This window comes from Bos taurus, chromosome 24, assembly GCF_002263795.3.
Source record: "Bos taurus isolate L1 Dominette 01449 registration number 42190680 breed Hereford chromosome 24, ARS-UCD2.0, whole genome shotgun sequence".
Classification (NCBI taxonomy): Eukaryota; Metazoa; Chordata; class Mammalia; order Artiodactyla; family Bovidae; genus Bos; species Bos taurus.
In genome coordinates, this window is record NC_037351.1 from 62019549 (window position 1) to 62040349 (window position 20801).

General features: G+C 40.7%; 1 protein-coding gene across 1 annotated transcript; it reads left to right on the forward strand.

Moving 5' to 3' along the window:
* The first annotated feature begins 762 nt into the window (after positions 1 to 762).
* LOC522479 (ovalbumin) lies at positions 763 to 20737 on the forward strand. Its single transcript, XM_024984523.2, has 8 exons — positions 763 to 844; positions 3868 to 4050; positions 7573 to 7623; positions 9108 to 9230; positions 10106 to 10223; positions 14995 to 15137; positions 17831 to 17986; positions 19694 to 20737. Exons 2-8 carry the CDS (start codon positions 3883 to 3885, stop codon positions 20087 to 20089), a joined length of 1155 nt encoding a protein of 384 aa, XP_024840291.1. The 5' UTR covers positions 763 to 844; positions 3868 to 3882; the 3' UTR covers positions 20090 to 20737.
* Positions 20738 to 20801: the final 64 nt, after the last annotated feature.

The following is a 20801-nucleotide window of genomic DNA, read 5'->3' on the forward strand; positions in this document are numbered from 1 at the left end:
AGCTTTTCTTCCAAGGAGCAAGTGTCTTTTAATTACATGGCTGCAGTCACTGTCTGCATTGATTTTGGAGCCCAAGAAAATAAAGTCTGTCATGGTTTCCATTATTTCTCCATCTATTTGCCATGAAGTGCTGGAACCAGGTGCCATGATCTTTGTTTTTTGAATGTTGAGTTTTAAGCATGCCACATGGGGTGGCCACAAAACGGACAATTTTAGTAAAGAAATGAAAATGAATGTTTATGAGAATCTAATAAATATCAGGTCATTAAAAAATCCCTGCCATATATACCTAAATGAGGACATTCTGGGTGGGAACCATTCATTGCAGCACAAAGCAAATGCAAGAGACAAGGACCATTAGACGGATGCAAGTTCTGTGAAATTCAGGCTCTAGGGGTGACCACATACTATGATATATTCCTTTAAACATCTAGAACAATAGACGGGACACACACCTTCACTCCTAGCTATTAATCAGAGCCTTTATAGGTCAGGGACTTTATGGGCAAGAAAAACCAGCAAGTGTTCTTTGGTTAAGAGACTGTTTACAGGAAATAATAGCACATAAACTATGGAACAATGCTCCAGACATTTATTCGCAAACAATTTCCCGGTTCTATGAATAGTTAGCTAGTGAATTATTAACTGCTTCCCCCCCCCCCCCAAAATGACCATTCTTTGTATCTCTGGGGGAACAGCATCTATACAGATTAATCAGTCTCTGTGAAGTTCTTTTCTCATTGTGAAACACCCCTCCCTGCTTTTTGTTCTTGAATCCAAGCTCTCCCCAGGACTGTATATGAGAGATATAAAGTTCTCTAAATTGGTGGAAGTGTGATTCAAGGTATGTTTCCTTGAGGCTCTATAGAAGATTTGCACCATTTTGAAGTCCGTTTCTCTCACATGTGTGGGTACTTAGATGTACAGTTGTGTCTGACTCTTTTTGACGCTATGGACTATAGCCCTCCAGGCTCCTCTGTCCATGGGATTCTCCAGGCAACCCTAAGACTGGAGTGGGTTGCCGTTTCCTTTTCCAGGGGATCTTTTCAACACTGGGATTAAACCTACACAAATCAAGAGTCATTTAATGGAAATACAAAAGATCTAAATTCTAGCTCTTTTCTTTTTTAAAAATGGCTTTGGATCTTTTTCTTTTATTAATTAGCCTCTTCTTCCTGTGCATATATTTATAGTTTGGACACTGTTTTTAAAACTAAAAGCATCTGTCTTTATGTATATGTGTGTGTGTGTTGTGTGTGTGCAATTTGATAAAAAGTTGCTAGTACACAAGCCTGGATTTCACTTCAATTGTACCCAGTTAATCCCAGGGATGGGGAAGCCTGGTGGGCTGCTGTCTCTGGGGTTGCACAGAGTCGGACACGACTGAAGCGACTTAGCAGCAGCAGCAGCAGAGTTAGCTAATAGTTTGTTGGAAGGATTCTTTATAAATAAAATTTTTTAAAAGTCTATTTTTAGAAGAAATACTTTAAGGCACAGTAGCTTTCTGTAACTCTGAGTTGTTTTCATTTCATTTGGTTTGTTCCGTTTTTAGATCCCTTCTATGACTGAGATCAACTTATTAGTCTTTCACTGCAATTTCACTTAATATAATACTTCCTACATCCACCCACGTTGCTGCAAATGGCCAAGACTTCATTCTTTACAGCTTAGAATATCCCATTGCTTATAAGTAACACATTTTCTCTATCCACTCATTTATCCATGGACATTTAGGTTGCTGTGATATCTTGGTTGTTGTAAACAATGCTGCAGTGAACACTGGTGTGCGTATATCTCTTTGAATTAGAGTAAATACCCAGAAATTAAATTACTGGACCATATGGAGGTTCTGCTTTCAATGCTTTGTTTGTGAAATTCTTTGTTCAGTATTGAAGATATATCCTGGGTCACAGGATAAAAATTAGTTCTTAGTAGGGACTGAAAATCTCTGAAGACATGCTCTCTAAGACCCCTTCCTCAATAACATTCTAAGGTACTGTACTGGTCTCTCTCTGAGTTGGAGCTGCAGCTGATCTGTCACTCCGTGTGGGAATCCTCCCTTTGTTTATCATGAGGTAGGTTTGAAATTCTTATTCAATGAGGATTACTCTGTTCCTGGCCGCCTCCATGCCAGACAGAAGAGCATTTCATTCACTATGTCTCATTGTAGGAGTCAGAAAAGAAACCTGATGCCAGTGCTCAAGACAAAATTCCTTCTCTCTAGCTTTTAAACACCAATACATTGTTGTCATAGCCAGAGAGAGTGTGTAATATAGACATACACTTTATAGCTAATTTTAAAAAGCTACTTAATTTATTACATAAAATCCATGCCATTAAATGTTTCATTTTTTCCTATGCATTTCTTGGGTCACTCTGTTGACGCAAGGTTGCAGTCTATTTTACAATGCATACATCAGCTGGCTCACTCTCTACCCTTTTGTATAAATACTTGAAGTCAGTTCACAATGCAAGGAAAATGACTTGTGAAACGAAATTCTGAGAACACAGGAGGAGCAAACTGTGAGTGCTGAGTGCAGTGTAAGTCTCTGTGTTGCAGACACAGCTCTGAGCTCACCAAGCAGAACTGTAACCAACCTGAAGACAAGGTAAAAATGCAAATACTAAATTGTCTCTTCTTTGCCATGATTTTCGTAATTGGTGATGATTTCTCACAAAGTATAGGGGAAGATTTAGTTGTAATCCTCATGGACAGAGGATCTTGGTGGGCTGTAGTCCATAGGGTTGCAAACAGTCAGAAGTGACTAAGCAACTGGTATATATATATATATATATATATATACACATATATATATATGCACACACACATATATATATATTTAAATATAAGGTCATTCTTGGCTGTCCAGTGCTTAAGACTCTGAACTTCCACTCCTGGGTGTGGGTTCAATCCCTGGTCGGGGAACTAAGATCTTGCATGCCACATGGCACCATCAAATTATATATTTATTATATATGTAAGAAATAGTAATAATATGTGAATACACACACACACGTGTGTGTGTGTGTGTGCTCAGTTGCTTCAGTTATGTCCAGCTCTTTGCAACCCCATGGACTGTAGACCACTAGGCTCCTCACTCCATGGAATTCTCCAGGCAAGAATACTGGAGTGGGCTGCTATGCCCTCCTCCAGGGTTTTTCCTCACCCAGGGATTGAACCAACATCTCCTGCGTCTCTTGCATTGCAGGTGGCTTCTTTACCACTGAGTGACCAGGGAAGTCCATATGTATGTATAATATGCTCCATTATGTGTTGATGGTGCCATCAACCTGCTGAAGGGAGATAAGCACTTTGAGATGTTTTTCTAGTGGTGAAGTGGGTTTCGAATGGTGTGCCCCTACCGTCTCACTCAGTCAGTCCCTTTTGTGTACTTTTGACTCAAGTGAGGTTATGTATCCGTTGGGACCAACATTATAACCTTGTCCTCTTTGTCATTACTTTAACTGAATGGACTAACCATGGTAACAGTGGTAACAGTAACGACCATAGCCACTGCCATATTTGTCCGTGTAATATATGCAGTCCCAGGCGCTTTACAAACAGTGCATGATTTAATCCTCACACTAATCCTATAAGGAAACTCTTGTTTAACCACTTTTGCAGAAGAAAAGATAGAAACCAGGAGAACTTAAGTAACTTGCCCGGGGACATAAAGCTAGAACATGGCAGAGTTGGAAATGTATTTGACTCCAAAATCTGTATTCTTTTTGTTTCCATGAAGACCCTATTTGAGGATCTAGGGTTCACAAACTAGAAATAATTCTTACTCTCATTAGAGATAAACTGAAATAGCAATATTTTGACCTACATTTCTGTCATTGTCGACCTGTGCTTTTGTATTCTAGACCCCAGGTAAAGGAATGGACTCACTCAGTGTGGCAAATGCCCAGTTCTGCTTTGATGTCTTTAAAGAGATAAGCTGTGACCACACGATTGAGAATGTGCTCCTTTCTCCCTTGAGTCTTCTGTCCGCCCTGGCTGTGGTGCTCTTCGGGGCCAGAGGAAACAGTGCATCCCAGATGGAGAAGGTAAGTCATAGACACACTTTCAGCCACGTCTACAGACAGTCAAAGACAATTTCAAACCCTGACTTGTTATGGAGATTTCACAGATGCAGCTTCCTGGGTGGCTCAGATGGTAAAGAATCTGCCTGCAATCCAGGAGACCCGGGTTCAATCCTTGGGTTGGGAAGATCCCCTGGAGAAGGGAATGGCTATCCACTCTAGTACTCTCGCCTGGAGAATCCCATGGACAGGGGAGCCTGGTGGCCTATAGTCCATGGAGTTTCAAAGAGTCAGACATGACTAACCCACACGTAGATGCCCAATTCTGTAAACACAAGAGACTGTTCACCTTCACTTGAGAAGACCTCATATTGGCTCTATCAAAAAGACAAACAGATTTCCCATAGCTCTGTTCTAAGAGGTGGGGGATGAGTGGGCGCAGCAGAGGGTGAACAGGGAGGTAAATGGTCGAGGGCGACCTGGTCCCCGGGAGTCGGGACTCCCCACCCCCACCCCAACCCCTTCGCTTGCTTGTGTCCCCAGGGCCTTCCTGCTGTGGGACACACAAAGAGCATTTTGCAAGGATTTATAGACTATGCAATTATCTTCCCAAGGAGATCACCAGTGCTTTAACTCAACCAATAATTGTGGGTGACTAGAAAAACTATTTCTTTAGTAGACATCTGTCAACATACCTTAATCATCTCTCTGCTTATTACAGAGGGAATGACTGACTCGTGGAACAAAGCTTCTCTCCAGTCAGGTTTAAATTGGAAATGAATTTGGAAGGCTGGAGTCAAATCCTGAATTTAATAATACATTTAAACTCAAGAAAAAGTAAATGTAAATGCTCTTATGTTCAGTTTTATTCTATTTCCATGCAATTGGTGAAGAGGTCTCCAGTGTCTTACCCAGAATGTATGCTCAATAAATTCATGTTTGTGGAGAGGGAGGACTAGCTGAGAATGAGGATGATCTGGGAATCTTTACAAACCATCCTGGGATGAGAACGCGCAGACCTCTCCTCCCCTCTCCTCTCTTCGTGCACCCCTCCCCTCTCCCTCCCTTCAAAGTGAGAGCTTGCCAGCAGGTGACTCTGTCTACACCTGTGCAAGCCTGAGGTTTTGCAAGCAGAAAGATGGTGGGGTCATTGTGTTAAGGGACCAAGTTAGGCAGAGATAGAGTCTGGAGTAGAAATACTTCTTTGTCTTTTCTGAGTTAAAAGGGAATCAAATAATTCAAAAAGCTCCCTTGCTGATTTCCATACAAATGGAGAAAAATTCCTCATATTTTCATCCTGTTAACGATTATTTTACAACACTCAAAGACTGAGTCCAGTGCTCAGAATTCTAGGTTCAACCATCATGCTCTCTTTTGATTAGAGTGAGGACCACCACTGAAGCACCATCAGATGCACTATGCATGCCAAGTCCCTAGACTATGGAACAAAATGCCTTATGATATAGGAGAGCATGCTTGGGGTCGGTCGTGTCTGACTTTTTGTGCCCTCATGGACTGTAGCCCATAAGGCCCCTTTGTGCATAGAATTTTCCAGGCAAGAATACTGGAATGGGTGGCCAATTCCTACTCCAGGAAAGAAAGTGGAAATGTTAGTCACTCAGTCATGTCTGACTCTGTGCATCCCCATGGACTGTAGCTTTCTAGGTTCCCCTGTCCATGGAATTCTCCAGGCAAAAATAATGGAGAGTTGCCATTCCCTTCTCCAGGAGATCTTCCAGATCCAGAGATTGAACTTGGCTCAGGCAGATTATTTACAGTCTGAACCACCAAGGAAGGATTCCTACTCTAGGGGATCTTCCCAACCCAGGGTTTGAACCCACATCTCTTGTGTCTCCTGCGTTCACAAGCAGACTCTTTACCACTGTACCACCTGGGAAGCTCTATGATTTGAAGATCACCAGGCAATCTCAGAACTGGAAGAAACCATAAATTTCCCACTCTCCACTCTATGATTTAGTCTACACAGGGACCTAACAGGCAAGAGATTGTGCAAAGTCCTCTGATGAGGCAGAGTTTAATGTGAATTAGCTTTTTAACAAAAGAATCAGACAACTCTACATTTTAGAAAGTTCTTTCTAGCCTTGAGTTAAAATTTGCCTTTCTTATAAGCATAGCTCCCTTATCACTTTTCTGTTCTTAAAAGATACACACACATGCAAATCATGTCCTCTTCCATGTGTGTTAAGAAAGTTATAATATCTGCTGCTATCTACTGCTTCTTACCCCATTTTTATTCTAGGGCTCTCTTGCTCTTGATTGTGCTCAGTTGTGTTCAACTCTTTGTGACTCTGTGGACTGTAGCCTGACAGGCTCTAGGGAATCACACAAAACAAGTTAAATGTACTCACCCTTTAAATATTTGAAGAGATTGCAATGTTTTATCTCAGTTGTTCTCTGATGAAGGCCTTCCTTAGAAAAGTATAATTATACCTCTTTTAAGCCAACAGGACTATAGCAAACATTAATTCTTAGTGGAGAAAGTGATATAAGCTGTGAAATCTCAAGGGGATACTGTGAGTGTCAAATCAGATAATGTTTATAAAAATCATTTAAAAATAATTACCTATTATGTGAATTCATCCATTATCTTGTCTGCTCGGTGAGTAACCAATGCTATTAATTGTCCACAAATAAATTAAGATCCATTTCTTTATCCATACAACTATTTGTTCTTCATTCAACAAATACTTGTTGGGTTCGTACTATGTTTCACAACTGGGAAGGTAGGGATGAACAAATTAAGTGACAATAGAAATTATTAAGCCTGAACTGATTTTGAAACACTCTTCTAAACGTTCAGGTTTCATTCTGTCTCAAAGTTTGCCTTCTGCCCACAAAGATGAGTACTAGTCAGTGCCTGCTTGTCTTTAACACTTCAATGGTTAGACTTCTGCTTAAGAGCACATGAAGAGTTTTCTTTTAAAAACTCATCTGTCCTCTTTGACATCTTTTTTTTTTTTTAAAAAGGCTTCTGCGGTGGCTCAGACAGTAAAGAATCTGCCATGTTTGAACGCTGGATGGCTACCCACTCCAGTGTTCTTCCCTGGGAAATCCCATGGACAGAAGAGCTTGGTGGGCTACAGTACATGGCATAGCAAAGAGTTGGACACGACTGCAAGCATACACTCCTGTGTCATAAGACATATTGCTTCATAATCTAGGGACTTCTTTTAAAAAAAAAAACAAATAAGAGACTTCCATTTTTTAAAAAAATGAGGAGCAAAACTAATATGCAGATGAGAAGAAAGATGGTCTGAATCATAGAAAGTTCGTAAAAATGTAAGAGCTTAACATTTATAGCAAGAAAGTGATTTCTATATGGGGGGAGGGGCTTCCCAGGTGATGCTAGTGGTAAAGAATTTGCCTGCCAATGCAGGAGATGCAAGAGACACAGGTTCAATAGCAAAGAGTTGGACATGACTGAGCACACACATTCATACACACGCAGACACACTCACACACCCCTGGTCTTAAGGAGAGGTATTTGCTTATGCTTTGACACAGATTCTTTGTTTCCTATTGTAGGTGCTGCACTTGAATGAGTTAACAAGAACTGCAAATTCTTCGAACACAAGGGTAGATATAATTCTTACTTTCCCTTTTACTTCTCTTATAGCAGTCTCTTTTCAGTCCATGAGGACTAAAGGCTTCAGGCAATAAAACAGAGTATTTATTCCAGACATGCTTTGAGCCTTTCACTTTCATATTGACACAGTCAACCTTCTAGGTTTGCTGTTTTAAAATAATCATGCTGAAATTTTGAAATAAGAGATGAGAAAATGAGAACTGTCAAAAATTTGAGGTAGAGCCCCAGCCTTTAAAGAAAAGCAGCAGAAGAGAGATTATTCTCAAAGAGTTTTCAGGATGGAACCCCCAAGTCTACTCAGGCAACAGAAGTGCTTCAAACAGCGCCTGCCCAGGGTCAGTGCTCACTAGGTATAAATATATCATCTGCGGGGAAATGGTGGCTCAGATGGTAAAGAATCTGCCTGCCAAGCAGAAGATCTGGGCTCGATCCCTGGGTTGGGAAGATCCCCTGGAGAAGGGAATGGCAACCCACTCCAATATTCTTGCCTGGAGAATGCCATGGACAGAGGAGCCCGGCAGGCCACATTCCATGGGGTCACAAAAAGCCAGACATGACTGAACAACTAACACTCTCACTTTAGCTAAAGATGGTGGTGGTGGTTTAGTCGCTAAGTCGTGTCTGACTCTTGCGACCCCATGGACTATAGCCCACCAGGCTCCTGTGTCCATGGGATTCTCCAGGCAAAGAATACTGGAGTGGGTTGCCATTTCCTTCTCTATAGCTTGTCTTTATAAGTTTTAGTGTTCAATGTTTTTCCATATTGCTAATTTTTAGGGGAAATTTGTAATGTATACCTTCTGTAGCATTTTAGGTGTGACTTTCTCACTAGTACCTATGGTGGGGCTACTAAGACCAAACTTTATTGCTCAGAATTCTCCTTTATTACAAAATACAGAAAAACATTTTTCCTGACAGAAACTATATTAAATACGTCAGTACTGATATATGTGCTCTGGGCCGTCTTGTGGAGGAGACAGGGCAAGCTCTGACCAGGGAAGAGGCCTAGCAGGGCCCTCACGCTGGTAAGATGATTGTGATGCACTGTTACCAGATCATCAGGCCACTCTGCTTGGTGAAAGGCAAACATTTCCATACATCCTAGTGGTAGAATTACTCTTCGAATCTGTTTTTATTCTGCTACAACATGTCCTGGACTTCCCTGGTGGCTCAGATGGTAAAGCATCTGCTTACAATGTGGGAGACCCAGGTTCAATCCCTGGGTGGGGAAGATCCTCTGGAGAAGGAAATGGCAACCCACTCCAGTACTCTTGCTGGAAAATCCCATGGACGGAGGAGTGTGGTAGGCTACAGTGCATGGGGTCGCAGAGTTGGACACAACTGGGCGACTTCACTTTTTCACTTTCACAGCTGCCCTAATGCAAACCCAAGAGCCTCTTGTGTAGCCTCAGTTGATACTTACGTGTGTGAGAACAGGGTCCCTGTTTTCAAGTGTTTGTAAACTTCCATTTAGTGTGAAGATACAGCAGTCCATTCACTCATTCAAGCAATCCTCTCTGAAATCAGCAAGTCCAGCCATAGTCAAGTCCACATGGCAAGTGGACTGTTTGCAGAAAAAGCCCATCCCTTCCTCCCGGTGAGTTAAAATAAGACATTTTTCCATAAGTAGGGTAGAAGTCTTTCCTTTCTGTCTTCATTTAATTCATTCTAGTATTGTTTGTGCTATCACAATGGTGAGAAAGTAGAAAAGATATTACATGTATATAATGATACAAGATATATATTTATTAATAATAAAAGAAATAATGTATATTATATATATTATGAAGAAGGAAATGTTAACTCACTCCAGTGTTCTTGCCTGGAAAATCCCATGGACAGACGAGCCTGGCAGTCTACAGTCCATGGGGTCACAAAGAGTTGGACACGAGTCCAAGCAACTGAGCTTGCATACATGTATATTCTATCTTTTCTTATATTTAGACAGATAGCGTGTGATATATTTTATATATACGTTTCATTTCACATAGAAAAAGTGCAAAAGGGCTTTAATTTTCAGATGCAAGTTTGTCGCACGTTCAACTGTGTTTCATACGGACCCAGGTGAAGCATAAAGAACACAATTTTATAAAATTATGATTAAAAACAACACTGACAACATTTTTGTATCAATAATAAAAGAGGAATTAATATTTTTAACTCCAAGTTGAGGACTCTAATTATGCTAAATTTGATTATCCTAATTATGCAGTTATAAGTATAAAGTATAATCTCAGAGGCTTAAGAGGATTGTTCTTATCATGAAATAACATCCTGCAGTGATTTGTTCATTTCATTTAAACATTGAAAGCATGAAAATTGTATATATTTTTACTAGGTTGGACCTAGACCTGCATTATAATATTTAATATATTTTCCCCCCTTCATATAATTCCTACCAAGTATGATCTAAATGTTTTAAAATCTCAATTTATATGCTATGTCTTTTCTTTTTCTATGCTCATTTTATAGACATATGTAGACTGTATTAAACAATTATATAAACTAAGACCTGAAAATCTGGATTTCAAAAATCACTTAGAAGAAGCCAGAATACAGATTAATGAACAGATTGAAAATAAGACAAAAGGTAGGAGATCTACGCCGTCTTCTTTCTCTTCTTTTTCTTTCAGGTGTGATCACATTCAGTGACATGCTCAGATCTTAAAACATTTATTCAGGCAGTTTTGACAAATGTATATCATGACACAGAGCATTTCCTTTACCCTGAAAATTTCTTCCACATCCGTTCCCGAGCACCCAGTGATTTTCTTCTACATCACAGGTTAATCTTACCTAAAGCTCCAATAAGTGATTATTACAGGATGTGCTGTTTTGTGTTTTTTCATTCATGTATTTGGATACATCAGTGGCTCATGCCTTTTTATTGCTGAGAAATATTCCACTGTATGAATATACCAGTTTGTTTATCCTTTTTCTTCTTGTTGGATATCTGGGTTATATCTAGTTTTGAGCTATTATAAATAGTGTTACTATGAACACTTTTGTAAAAAGCTTTTGCATTCATTTTTTTTTTTCATTTCTCTTGAGTAAATACTTGGCATAAATTCTAAGTCTTAGACCATATGGATGGATGTTTAACTTCTTAGTTCAGTTCAGTAGCTCAGTTGCGTCCGACTCTTTGCCACCTCATGAATTGCAGCACACCAGGCCTCACTGTCCATCACCAACTCCTGGAGTTCACCCAAAGTCATGTCCATCGAGTCAATGATGCCATCCAGCCATCTCATCCTCTGTCGTCCCCTTCTCCTCCTGCCCCCAATCCCTCCCAGCATCAGAGTCTTTTCCGATGAGTCAACTCTTCGCATGAGGTGGCCAAAGTATTGGAGTTTCAGCTTTAGCATCAGTCCTTCCAATGAACACCCAGGACTGATCTCCTGTAGAATGGAATGGTTGGATCTCCTTGCAGTCCAAGGGACTCCCAAGAGTCTTCTCCAACACCACAGTTCAAAAGCATCAATTCTTCAGTGCCCAGTTTTCTTCACAGTCCAACTCTCATATCCATACATGACCACTGGAAAAACCATAGCCTTGACTAGACGGACCTTTGTTGGCAAAGTAATGTCTCTACTTTTGAACATGCTGTCGAGGTTGGTCATAACTTTCCTTCCAAGGAGTAAGCGTCTTTTAATTTCATTAACTTCTTAAGCAACTGCCAAATAGATTTCTCAAGTGGCTGAACTGTTTACATTCTCACCAGGACTGTATGAAAATTCCAGTTACTCCAAATCCTTTCTGATTTTTGGTGTTGTAAATACTTTTCATTTAACTCTTTCAGTAGATTTAACTACTTTTCATTTACTAACTTAGATTTACTAACTTTTCATTTAACTCTCATTGTGGTCTTTATTTGCATTTCTCTGGTGACTATAAATATTGAGCTTCTTTTTCAGTGACTGTTGGTCTTTAATATATCTTAATTTATGAAGCTCTGTTCAATTTATTTGTTCATTTTTGATTGGATTATTTACTTTTTATTATTGAGTTGCAAGAATTCTTTACATATTCTGGGTACAAATATTTTGTTAGACGCCTGTGCTGCTAATATTTTCTCTTAGTCTCTGTACTTATTTTGTTCACTGTATTTTTGATGAGCAGAAGTTTCTAACTTTAAATGAAGTCCAGTTTATCAATGGTTTGTGCTTTCTGTGTATTTTCTAAGGAATTTTTGCTTACCTAATTAGAGTTACCAAGGGAACATGTCATGCAAAGATGGACTCGATAAAGGACAGAAATGGTATGGACCTAACAGAAGCAGAAGATATTAAGAAGAGGTGGCAAGAATACACAGAAGAACTGTACAAAAAAGATCTTCACGACCAAGATAATCATGATGGTATGATCACTCACCTAGAGCCAGACATCCTGGAGTATGAAGTCAAGTGGGCCTTAGAAAGCATCACTACGAACAAAGCTAGTGGAGGTGATGGAATTTCAGTTGAGCTATTTCAAATCCTGAAAGATGATGCTGTGAAAGTGCTGCACTCAATATGCCAGCAAATTTGGAAAACTCAGCAGTGGCCACAGGACTGGAAAAGGTCAGTTTTCATTCCAATCCCAAAGAAAGGCAATGCCAAAGAATGCTCATACACTGCACAATTGCACTCATCTCACACGCTAGTAAAGTAATGCTCAAAATTCTCCAAGCCAGGCTTCAGAGGTATGCAAACTGTGAACTTTCAGATGTTCAAGCTGGCTTTAGAAAAGGCAGAGGAAGCAGAGATCAAATTGCCAACATCCACTGGATCATGGAAAAAGCAAGAGAGTTACAGAAAAACATCTATTTCTGCTTTATTGACTATGCCAAAGCCTTTGACTGTGTGGAACGCAATAAACTGTGGAAAATTCTCAAAGAGATGGGAATACCAGACCACCTGACCTGCCTCTTGAGAAATTTGTATGCAGGTCAGGAAGCAACAGTTAGAACTGGACATGGAACAACAGACTGGTTCCAGTAGGAAAAGGAGTTCGTCAAGGCTGTATATTGTCACCCTGCTTATTTAACTTCTATGCAGAGTACATCATGAGAAACTCTGGACTGGAAGAAACACAAGCTGGAATCAAGATTGCCTGGAGAAATATCAATAATCTCAAATATGCAGATGACACCACCCTTATGGCAGAAAGTGAAGAGGAGCTAAAGAGCCTCTTGATGAAAGTGAAAGAGCAGAGTGGAAAAGTTGTCTTAAAGCTCAACATTCAGAAAACAAAGATCATGGCATCCGGTCCCATCACTTCATGGGAAATAGATGGGAAACAGTAGAAACAGTGTCAGACTTTATTTTTGGGGGCTCCAAAATCGCTGCAGATGGTGACTGCAGCCATGAAATTAAAAGAGGCTTACTCCTTGGAAGAAAAGTTATGACCAACCTAGATAGCATATTGAAAAGCAGAGACATTGCTCTGTCAGCAAAGGTCCGTCTAGTCAAGGCTATAGTTTTTCCAGTGGTCACGTATGGATGCGAGAGTTGGACTGTGAAGAAAACTGAGCACCGAAGAATTGATGCTTTTGAACTGTGGTGTTGGAGGAGACTCTTGAGAGTCCCTTGGACTGCAAAGAGATCCAACTAGTCCATTCTAAAGGAGATCAGCCCTGGGTGTTCTTTGGAAGGAATGATGTTAAAGCTGAAACTCCAGTACTTTGGCCACCTCATGCAAAGAGTTGACTCATCAGAAAAGACTCTGAAGCTGGGAGGGATTGGGGGCAGGAGGAGAAGGGGACAACAGAGGATGAGATGGCTGGATGGCATCACCGACTCGATGGACATGAGTTTGGGTAAACTCCAGGAGTTGGTGATGGACAGGGAGGCCTGGCGTGCTGCAATTCATGGGGTCCCAAAGAGTTGGACACAACTGAGTGACTGAACTGAAGGTCACAAAGATATTCTCTGTTTTCTTTTACTGGATTTATTCCTTCAGTGCTTACATTTAGGTTTATGATCCACCTGACCTGGATGGGTGGCACTAGATGCCTTCAGGGTCCTTCACAGCTATTTTTTTCCTAGATCAGCTTTTGTTTTTTTCTGCTCTTTAATACAAATGAAATCATATTTTAGTGATTTTAATGTAGGATGAGAAAGAGGGGGAATGGTTCTTCCTTCCATGTGGATAACTGGTTATTCTAGTACCAGGTGTTAAATATCTCAAGACTTTTTCCATTTCATAAAATGAAAGTTCCTAACATCTTATCAATTTTACTCTTGAGAAGTGCTGCTGCTGCTGCTGCTAAGTCACTTCAGTCGTGTCCAACTCTGTGCGACCCCATAGATGGCAGCCCACCAGGCTCCCCCATCCCTGGGATTCTCCAGGCAAGAACACTTGGAGGGGGTTGCCATTTCCTTCTCCAATGCATGAAGGTGAAAAGTGAAAGTGAAGTCGCTCAGTAGTGTACGACCCTCAGCAACCCCATGGACTGCAGCCTTCCAGGCTCCTCCATCCATGGGATTTTCCAGGCAAGAGTACTGGAGTGGGGTGCCACTGCCTTCTCCGCTTGAGAAGTGAGGAGGCATAAAAGGTCAAGTCTTTCTCCTGCAACTTTCCCAGTTATTTCTTTTGTTTGATTATAGTAGAAAATCATTGGATAATAGAATTGATCTGTAAAACCACTGACTCAGATAGTCATTGCTTTTAACATAGGATGGTATCAGGAGGAATGTCACAGCAAAGTCAAATGTAAATGGTTAATGTATTGGTATTTATAAACCATCTCTTCACTGGGCAATTTAATGTTATATAAATTAATCATGCTTGTTCATTTCCACGAAATGGCAACCCACTCCAGTGTTCTTGCCTGGAGAATCCCAGGGACGGGGGAGCCTGGTGGGCTGCCGTCTATGGGGTCGCACAGAGTCGGACATGACTGAAGCGACTTAGCAGCAGCAGCAGCAAGCTATACACTCACTTTACTTTCTTTTGCATTCTACATTAGTTAATTAATTTAATTTTTGCAAAACCAAATTTTCCTTAAAGCACAAATGCACTACATTTTGCAAACAGGTCCATGACACATGACATGACAGTGAGATCAGATAGCCATTCACGTCCATGACCCTCCCAGGGAGTGGCCCCAGGCCCCTGGACACAGTGACTGGGCTCATTTTAGGGGTGACAAGTCAGGCTGAAGTTTAGTGCCTTAAATAATGGCTTCACTTGAGTACCACAGAACTGTGACTATTTAGATATTTGCTCAAAAGTCTTCTTGGCTCTCCTGAAGATATTGAGTGGCGATTACTAATACAAATATAAATTCAAAGATGGGACAAAATGCAAAGCAAAACCAATGAAACCAATTTCCATTGCATGGTCAGTCATGTATAATCTCACTGTTTCTCCTCCCAAAGGTGAAGTTAAGGAGCTCTTGTTCCCCAGTAGCCTCACATCCTCCGACCAGTTGGTGCTGATTAATGCCATCTCCTTCAGAGGGGCCTGGAAGTACGCATTTCAAAAAGACCAAACTATGGCCATGGCTTTCAGATTGGATGAGGTAGACTCTTGACTTAATTTGCTTTTTCTCTTAAAGTTGGTGCCCAGCAATTTTGCCTTAAAATATGTTAAATAATTTCTGGCCTTAGGCAGGTTAATTTCCAAGTGACTATCCCAAGTACCTACCAGATAAAGTCCAGATTTATTAATAGATAAATGAAAGTTTTGTTTTATTTTGCTCTATTTAGCATGACAGTTGCATAATTGAAAAACTGGAATAAAACATAGACCTTGGACAGGTTTAAGGCAAGTCTGGGCTTTGGGCTAAGATTAAACCATTGCTAAGCAATTCATTTACTGCACACTGGAAATGAAATCAGGTAGTCGATAATAACTGCAATAGATGCTTACAATGTAGGTCAATGGTACAGTGGGTGTGAACTTGAGAGGCTAAGCAAAACTGGAGAACAATATTCATAATCAGAATAAATGGTTCCTGGGATTTCCTGGTGGTCCAGTGGCTAAGACTTCATGTTCACAATGCAGGGGCCCAAGTTCCATCCCTGGTCAGGGAACTAGATCCCGCACGGCACAACTGAAAATAATGTGTGCTGCAAGTAAAACCTGGCACAGCCAAATAAGTAAACAAATATTTTAAAAATAAATAGATAAATAAAAAGTTTCTAGGTAGGCTGTCCTGCTATCCGCAATCTCCCCAACTTCTTTCCTTCTTAATATATTTAAAAAATTTTAAAGTTTTTATTTTTTGGCCATGCTGTGCAGCATGTGGGATCTTAGTTCCTTGATCAGGGACTGAACACTTGCCCCTTGCATTGGAAGTGGTGACTCCTAACCACTGGACCGCCAGGAAAGTCCCACCAACTTCTCTCCTTTGTGTCCTCAGCATATCCTAAATGTCAGGCTGCGACCAAAATAATACTTGTTATTTAACAAGAAATAATGGGTCTGTATATTATAAATGAGTTCCTAAACTATCAGTTGTATATACTCTATCAAATATATTTCCAAAAATGCTTGCCATTATTGGTCAATTAAACATTTGTCATCAGATCAGATCAGATCAGTCGCTCAGTCGTGTCTGACTCTTTGCGACCCCATGAATTGCAGCACGCCCGGCCTCCCTGTCCATCACCAACTCCCGGAGTTCACTTAGACTCACGTCCATCGAGTCAGTGATGCCATCCAGCCATCTCATCCTCTGTCGTCCCCTTCTCCTCCTGCCCCCAATCCCTCCCAGCATCAGAGTCTTTTCCAATGAGTCAACTCTTCGCATGAGGTGGCCAAAGTACTGGAGTTTCAGCTTCAGCATCATTCCTTCCAAAGAAATCCCAGGGCTGATCTCCTTCGGAATGGACTGGTTGGATCTCCTTGCAGTCCAAGGGACTCTCAAGAGTCTTCTCCAACACCACAATTCAAAAGCATCAATTCTTCGGTGCTCAGCCTTCTTCACAGTCCAACTCTCACATCCATACATGACCACAGGAAAAACCATAGCCTTGACTAGACGAACTTTTGTTGGCAAAGTAATGTCTCTGCTTTTGAATATGCTATCTAGGTTGGTCATAACTTTCAGCCAACTATAAAATTACAGAGGATTTATATTTCTGGATAAGTATATTAGAATACTTATTACATGAATACTTTTTCATGTAAAAGAAATAGTGAATGATTGTAAGGAAAACATAATTCTCTAACCAAACATATTAGTCACAGCTGGAATTATCCAGTATTATCTTTCCAAAGAATATTGTCATCAGATATTGAGGTCATTGGACATATAGTGAAACTATATTGCTATTACAAGTTGTGGGTTTTTTTTTTTTTTTTTTTAATGAAAATACCAGGGCCACATTCCTGGAGATTCTGATTTGCAAGAAGTGCTTGAGTAGTTGTATTTTTAAGTAACCCGTGTGCTGCTGCTGCTGCTAAGTCGTGTAGGTCCTTCCAAAGATTACCCAAGTTTGGGGACCATAGTATAAGGAAGATGGAAAGGAGATTTTAATAGGGATCATAGAGAGCTACTTAAAAGGGCAAACATATCCCAAAGCAAGCAGACTTTCTAGAGGAAACAAGTCAGAATCTGACAAGTTAATGTCAAAATCTTTATTTTCACAGGAAAATCTGGTCCATTTGGTTTACATGATGCAGCTATCTTTATGTTATGACTAGCCTTTCAAAGAGAAAAACATAAAATAAGGTTATGGTCATAACTAAATTTCTTTAACTGACCTCAATATGTGGAATTCACTTAGCCCATTGTTATGTGCTTTGCTATTAATATTTTGTAGCTATTTTGTAATTTGCAACCCAGTGCTGTGAATTGGTCCAGATTAGTCAGTACTTGAGCTGGAAAGACACTAAATTATGTTCCTTAAAGGACCTGTTTGACTTTTAAAAAATGGTTATCCTGATAAGATCTTATGATGCTTATTTCTCAACTCTTTGATGTAAATTAACTGCTTCTGGGCATCAAAAATATACACTTGACTAAAAATAATATATTGAAAGGCATAAACACTTTGCACTTCAGTAGCTACTTAATTTAGGCTACCACTCCCCTTTCAGTAAGTACAACAGTGATCAATCATGGATATTTCTGTGGCAAGATGGATAGATTTTGGTTTGGTCACTCCTTGTGGGAAACTTTGGAGGATAAGATGTAAATTCCTCATGCTTTAAATGGAAACACAGAAAGGAGCTGGCTTTTTCATCTCACTGTTGTTACTTTTATAGTCTCAGAGCACATCTGTCCAGATGATGCGTCTGCAAGGGCACTTGAAACTGGGCTCCATCACAGAGCCTCCAGGGCAGGTTCTGGAGCTGCCCGATGTGGAGGATCGCCTGAGTATGGTCATCATCCTACCCAGCAAGGATGCCAGTCTGGGACAGGTAAACCACTCAGTCTTTGCAGCCACAGACACCAGAAAAGGGTCTGTGCTTGAAAATTACACATGCAGGAAGCTGGAGATTCCAAATAACTGCTTATACTTAATGCAGTGCTGCATGCTTAGTCATGTTCTACTCTCTGTGATCCCATGGACTCTAGCTCACCAGGCTCCTCTGTCCGTGGGATTCTCCAGGCTAGAATATTGGAGTGGGTTGCCACGACCTCCTCCAGGGGACCTTCCCAACCTGGGGATTGAATATGCATCTCTTGCGTCTCCTGCATTGGCAGGTGGATTCTCTACCGCTGTGCTACCCCGGAAGCCCCCATACTATGCTTGATCTAAGCCAAAAGGCTAAGAAGTGGCTATGTGCACCTAAAAAGCAAAATAATCCCCAATAAAGCACCCCCACACTAGGGTATGTTACTTCTAATGGTTTTAGGTTAAGTTTTGAAAGCACAGGCACATGCGTCCTTGTCCATCTTCATGAGTAACGGTTTTAGGTTAAGTTTTGAAAGCATGGTCACATGCGTCCTCGTCCATCTTCATGAGTTGCTACTTTACATGTAGTTTTTATGTGTTATGTATCAGCACCTCTTTCGGACCAAGGGAATTGAGGGATGAATGAGAAAAGGGACGGTGGTTTAGGGAGTAGGTTGACTGTATTAAAATATTTAGTTGTCACATGAAAGAAGAAATGGACTAATTTTTTTGTAGTTCCCAGAGTGAGAATTAAAACTGATAGGTACCAATTACAGGGAAGCAGATTTATGGTCAAAATGGGAGAGGTCTTTCTTGCAAGCTGAGCTGTGCAGCCACCAAACCAGGCTGTTTATAAAGAAGTGGGCGGTCGATGTCAGGACTTCTCAAGCGGATGCTGGTGGGTGTCTCAGATGCTCCTTGAAGGGCCTCCTCTACGATCTTTTTCACATTTGAGATTAATTGATTCTAATGATCCAGAAATGTTAGTTTGATACAAATTCAGTCCCTATGGATGTCTGACTAATGAGAATTCTGGTTGGAGTTGAGGTAGAAATTCACATTGGTCGGCCTAGAATTGGGCTTTCCAGGTGGCTCAGTGGTAAAGAATCCACCTGCCAAAGCAGGAGATTGCAGGTTCCATCACTGGGTCAGGAAGATCCCCTGGAGGAGGAAATGGCAACCAATTCTAGTATTCTTGCCTGGGAAATCCCATGGATAGAGGAGCCTGGAGGGCTACAGTCCAGGGGGTCACAAAAGGTCAGACATGACTGAGCAACTAACAGCAACAAAAACAACAGCCCAGAATTACAACTTATATCCTCAGAATCTGAAGATCTCAGGTTCCAAAGACGCCTTTTAATGTGGCCAAAAGGAAGGGTAGGCACACATATAAATTTTATTGTTATAATACACAAATAGCGCAGCTTAGAGAGGGACCATGAGAGAAACAAAAGTAAATGTTCCCTGTGATAAGTTATTGCTTTTCCAAGTAACTCTCGGATGGTGTGCCCAGGCATAGATCCCAGGGCTGCATGCCTCTTATTCAGTTATTGATCGTGGTTGCACTTTCCCCACTTATTCTTACAGATTCTGCTTTCCAAACAATGAGAAGTAGCTTCATCTATTTACAGCCTCACATCTAGTCCTTAGGATATTTCACATTTTGGTGTAATTTTATTTTCTAAAAAAAAAGATGTTCATATTTTTCTTCTTTCTTTCTTTCCCATAGGTTATCAGAGAGATCACTCCTGAGAAACTCAATAACTGGATAAGCTCAGGCAACATGAAAGACACAGCTGTGGTCCTGTACTTGCCGCAGCTCAGGCTCAAGGGGTTCCCTGAAGACCTGGCGCCCGTACTGGCGGCTCTGGGAATGGTGGATGTCTTTGACCGCTCGAGGGCTAACTTGTCTGGCATAATTGCAGGAGGAGGCCTTGGGGTCTCCAAGATAATACACAAGGCCATGCTGGAGGTTAATGAGAGTGCTTCAGAGTTCACCCTAACCAACCAAACAATCAAAGTGGAAAATCCTGAAATATTCAAGGTGGATCATCCTTTTCTCTTCTTTATCTTACACAAGGAAACTAAGATGATTCTTTTCTATGGCAGAGTCTCCAACCCTTAAGGAAGGGATGGGATTTATAGTCAGCTTTCTGATTCTTGGAATTAGCTTGCAGAGAACTCTCAGTATAGGTACAACTAAAAGGGATACACCATACTTTTTAGCAATGTTTTGCCTTCAACTATCTCATGTAGAACATCCAACCCAGCCCTTTTTGGTTTGGTTGACTTTGACTAAACAAGTTAGAGCACACGGTTAATTATACTTATTAAAAATTATAATCCATACCATTTCTTTTTCCTTTTAAAAAAATAACAGCTTTGTTGAGATATAATGCACACACTGTAAAAGCCTCCATTTATTTATATCTATTTACTTATTTTAACTGAAGCATGGTTGACTTACAATATTATATTGGTTTCAGGAGTGCAATATAGTAATTCAATATTTTTATAGGTTATACTCCATATAGAGTCTTTATAAAATATTGATTGTATTTCCTGTGCTGTACAATGTGTATTTGCATTTTTTTTATACCTAGTAGTGTTCTTGCCTGGAGAAGCCCAGGGACGGGGGAGCATGGTGGGCTGCCATCTATGGGGTCGCACAGAGTCGGACACGACTGAAGTGACTTAGCAGCAGCAGCAGCAGCACCTTGTGGCTCAGCTGGTAAAAAAATCCACTTGCCATGAGGAATTCAGGGAGACCTGTGTTTGGTCCCTGGGTTGGGAAGATCCCCTGGAGAAGGGAAAGACTACCCACTCCAGTGTTCTGG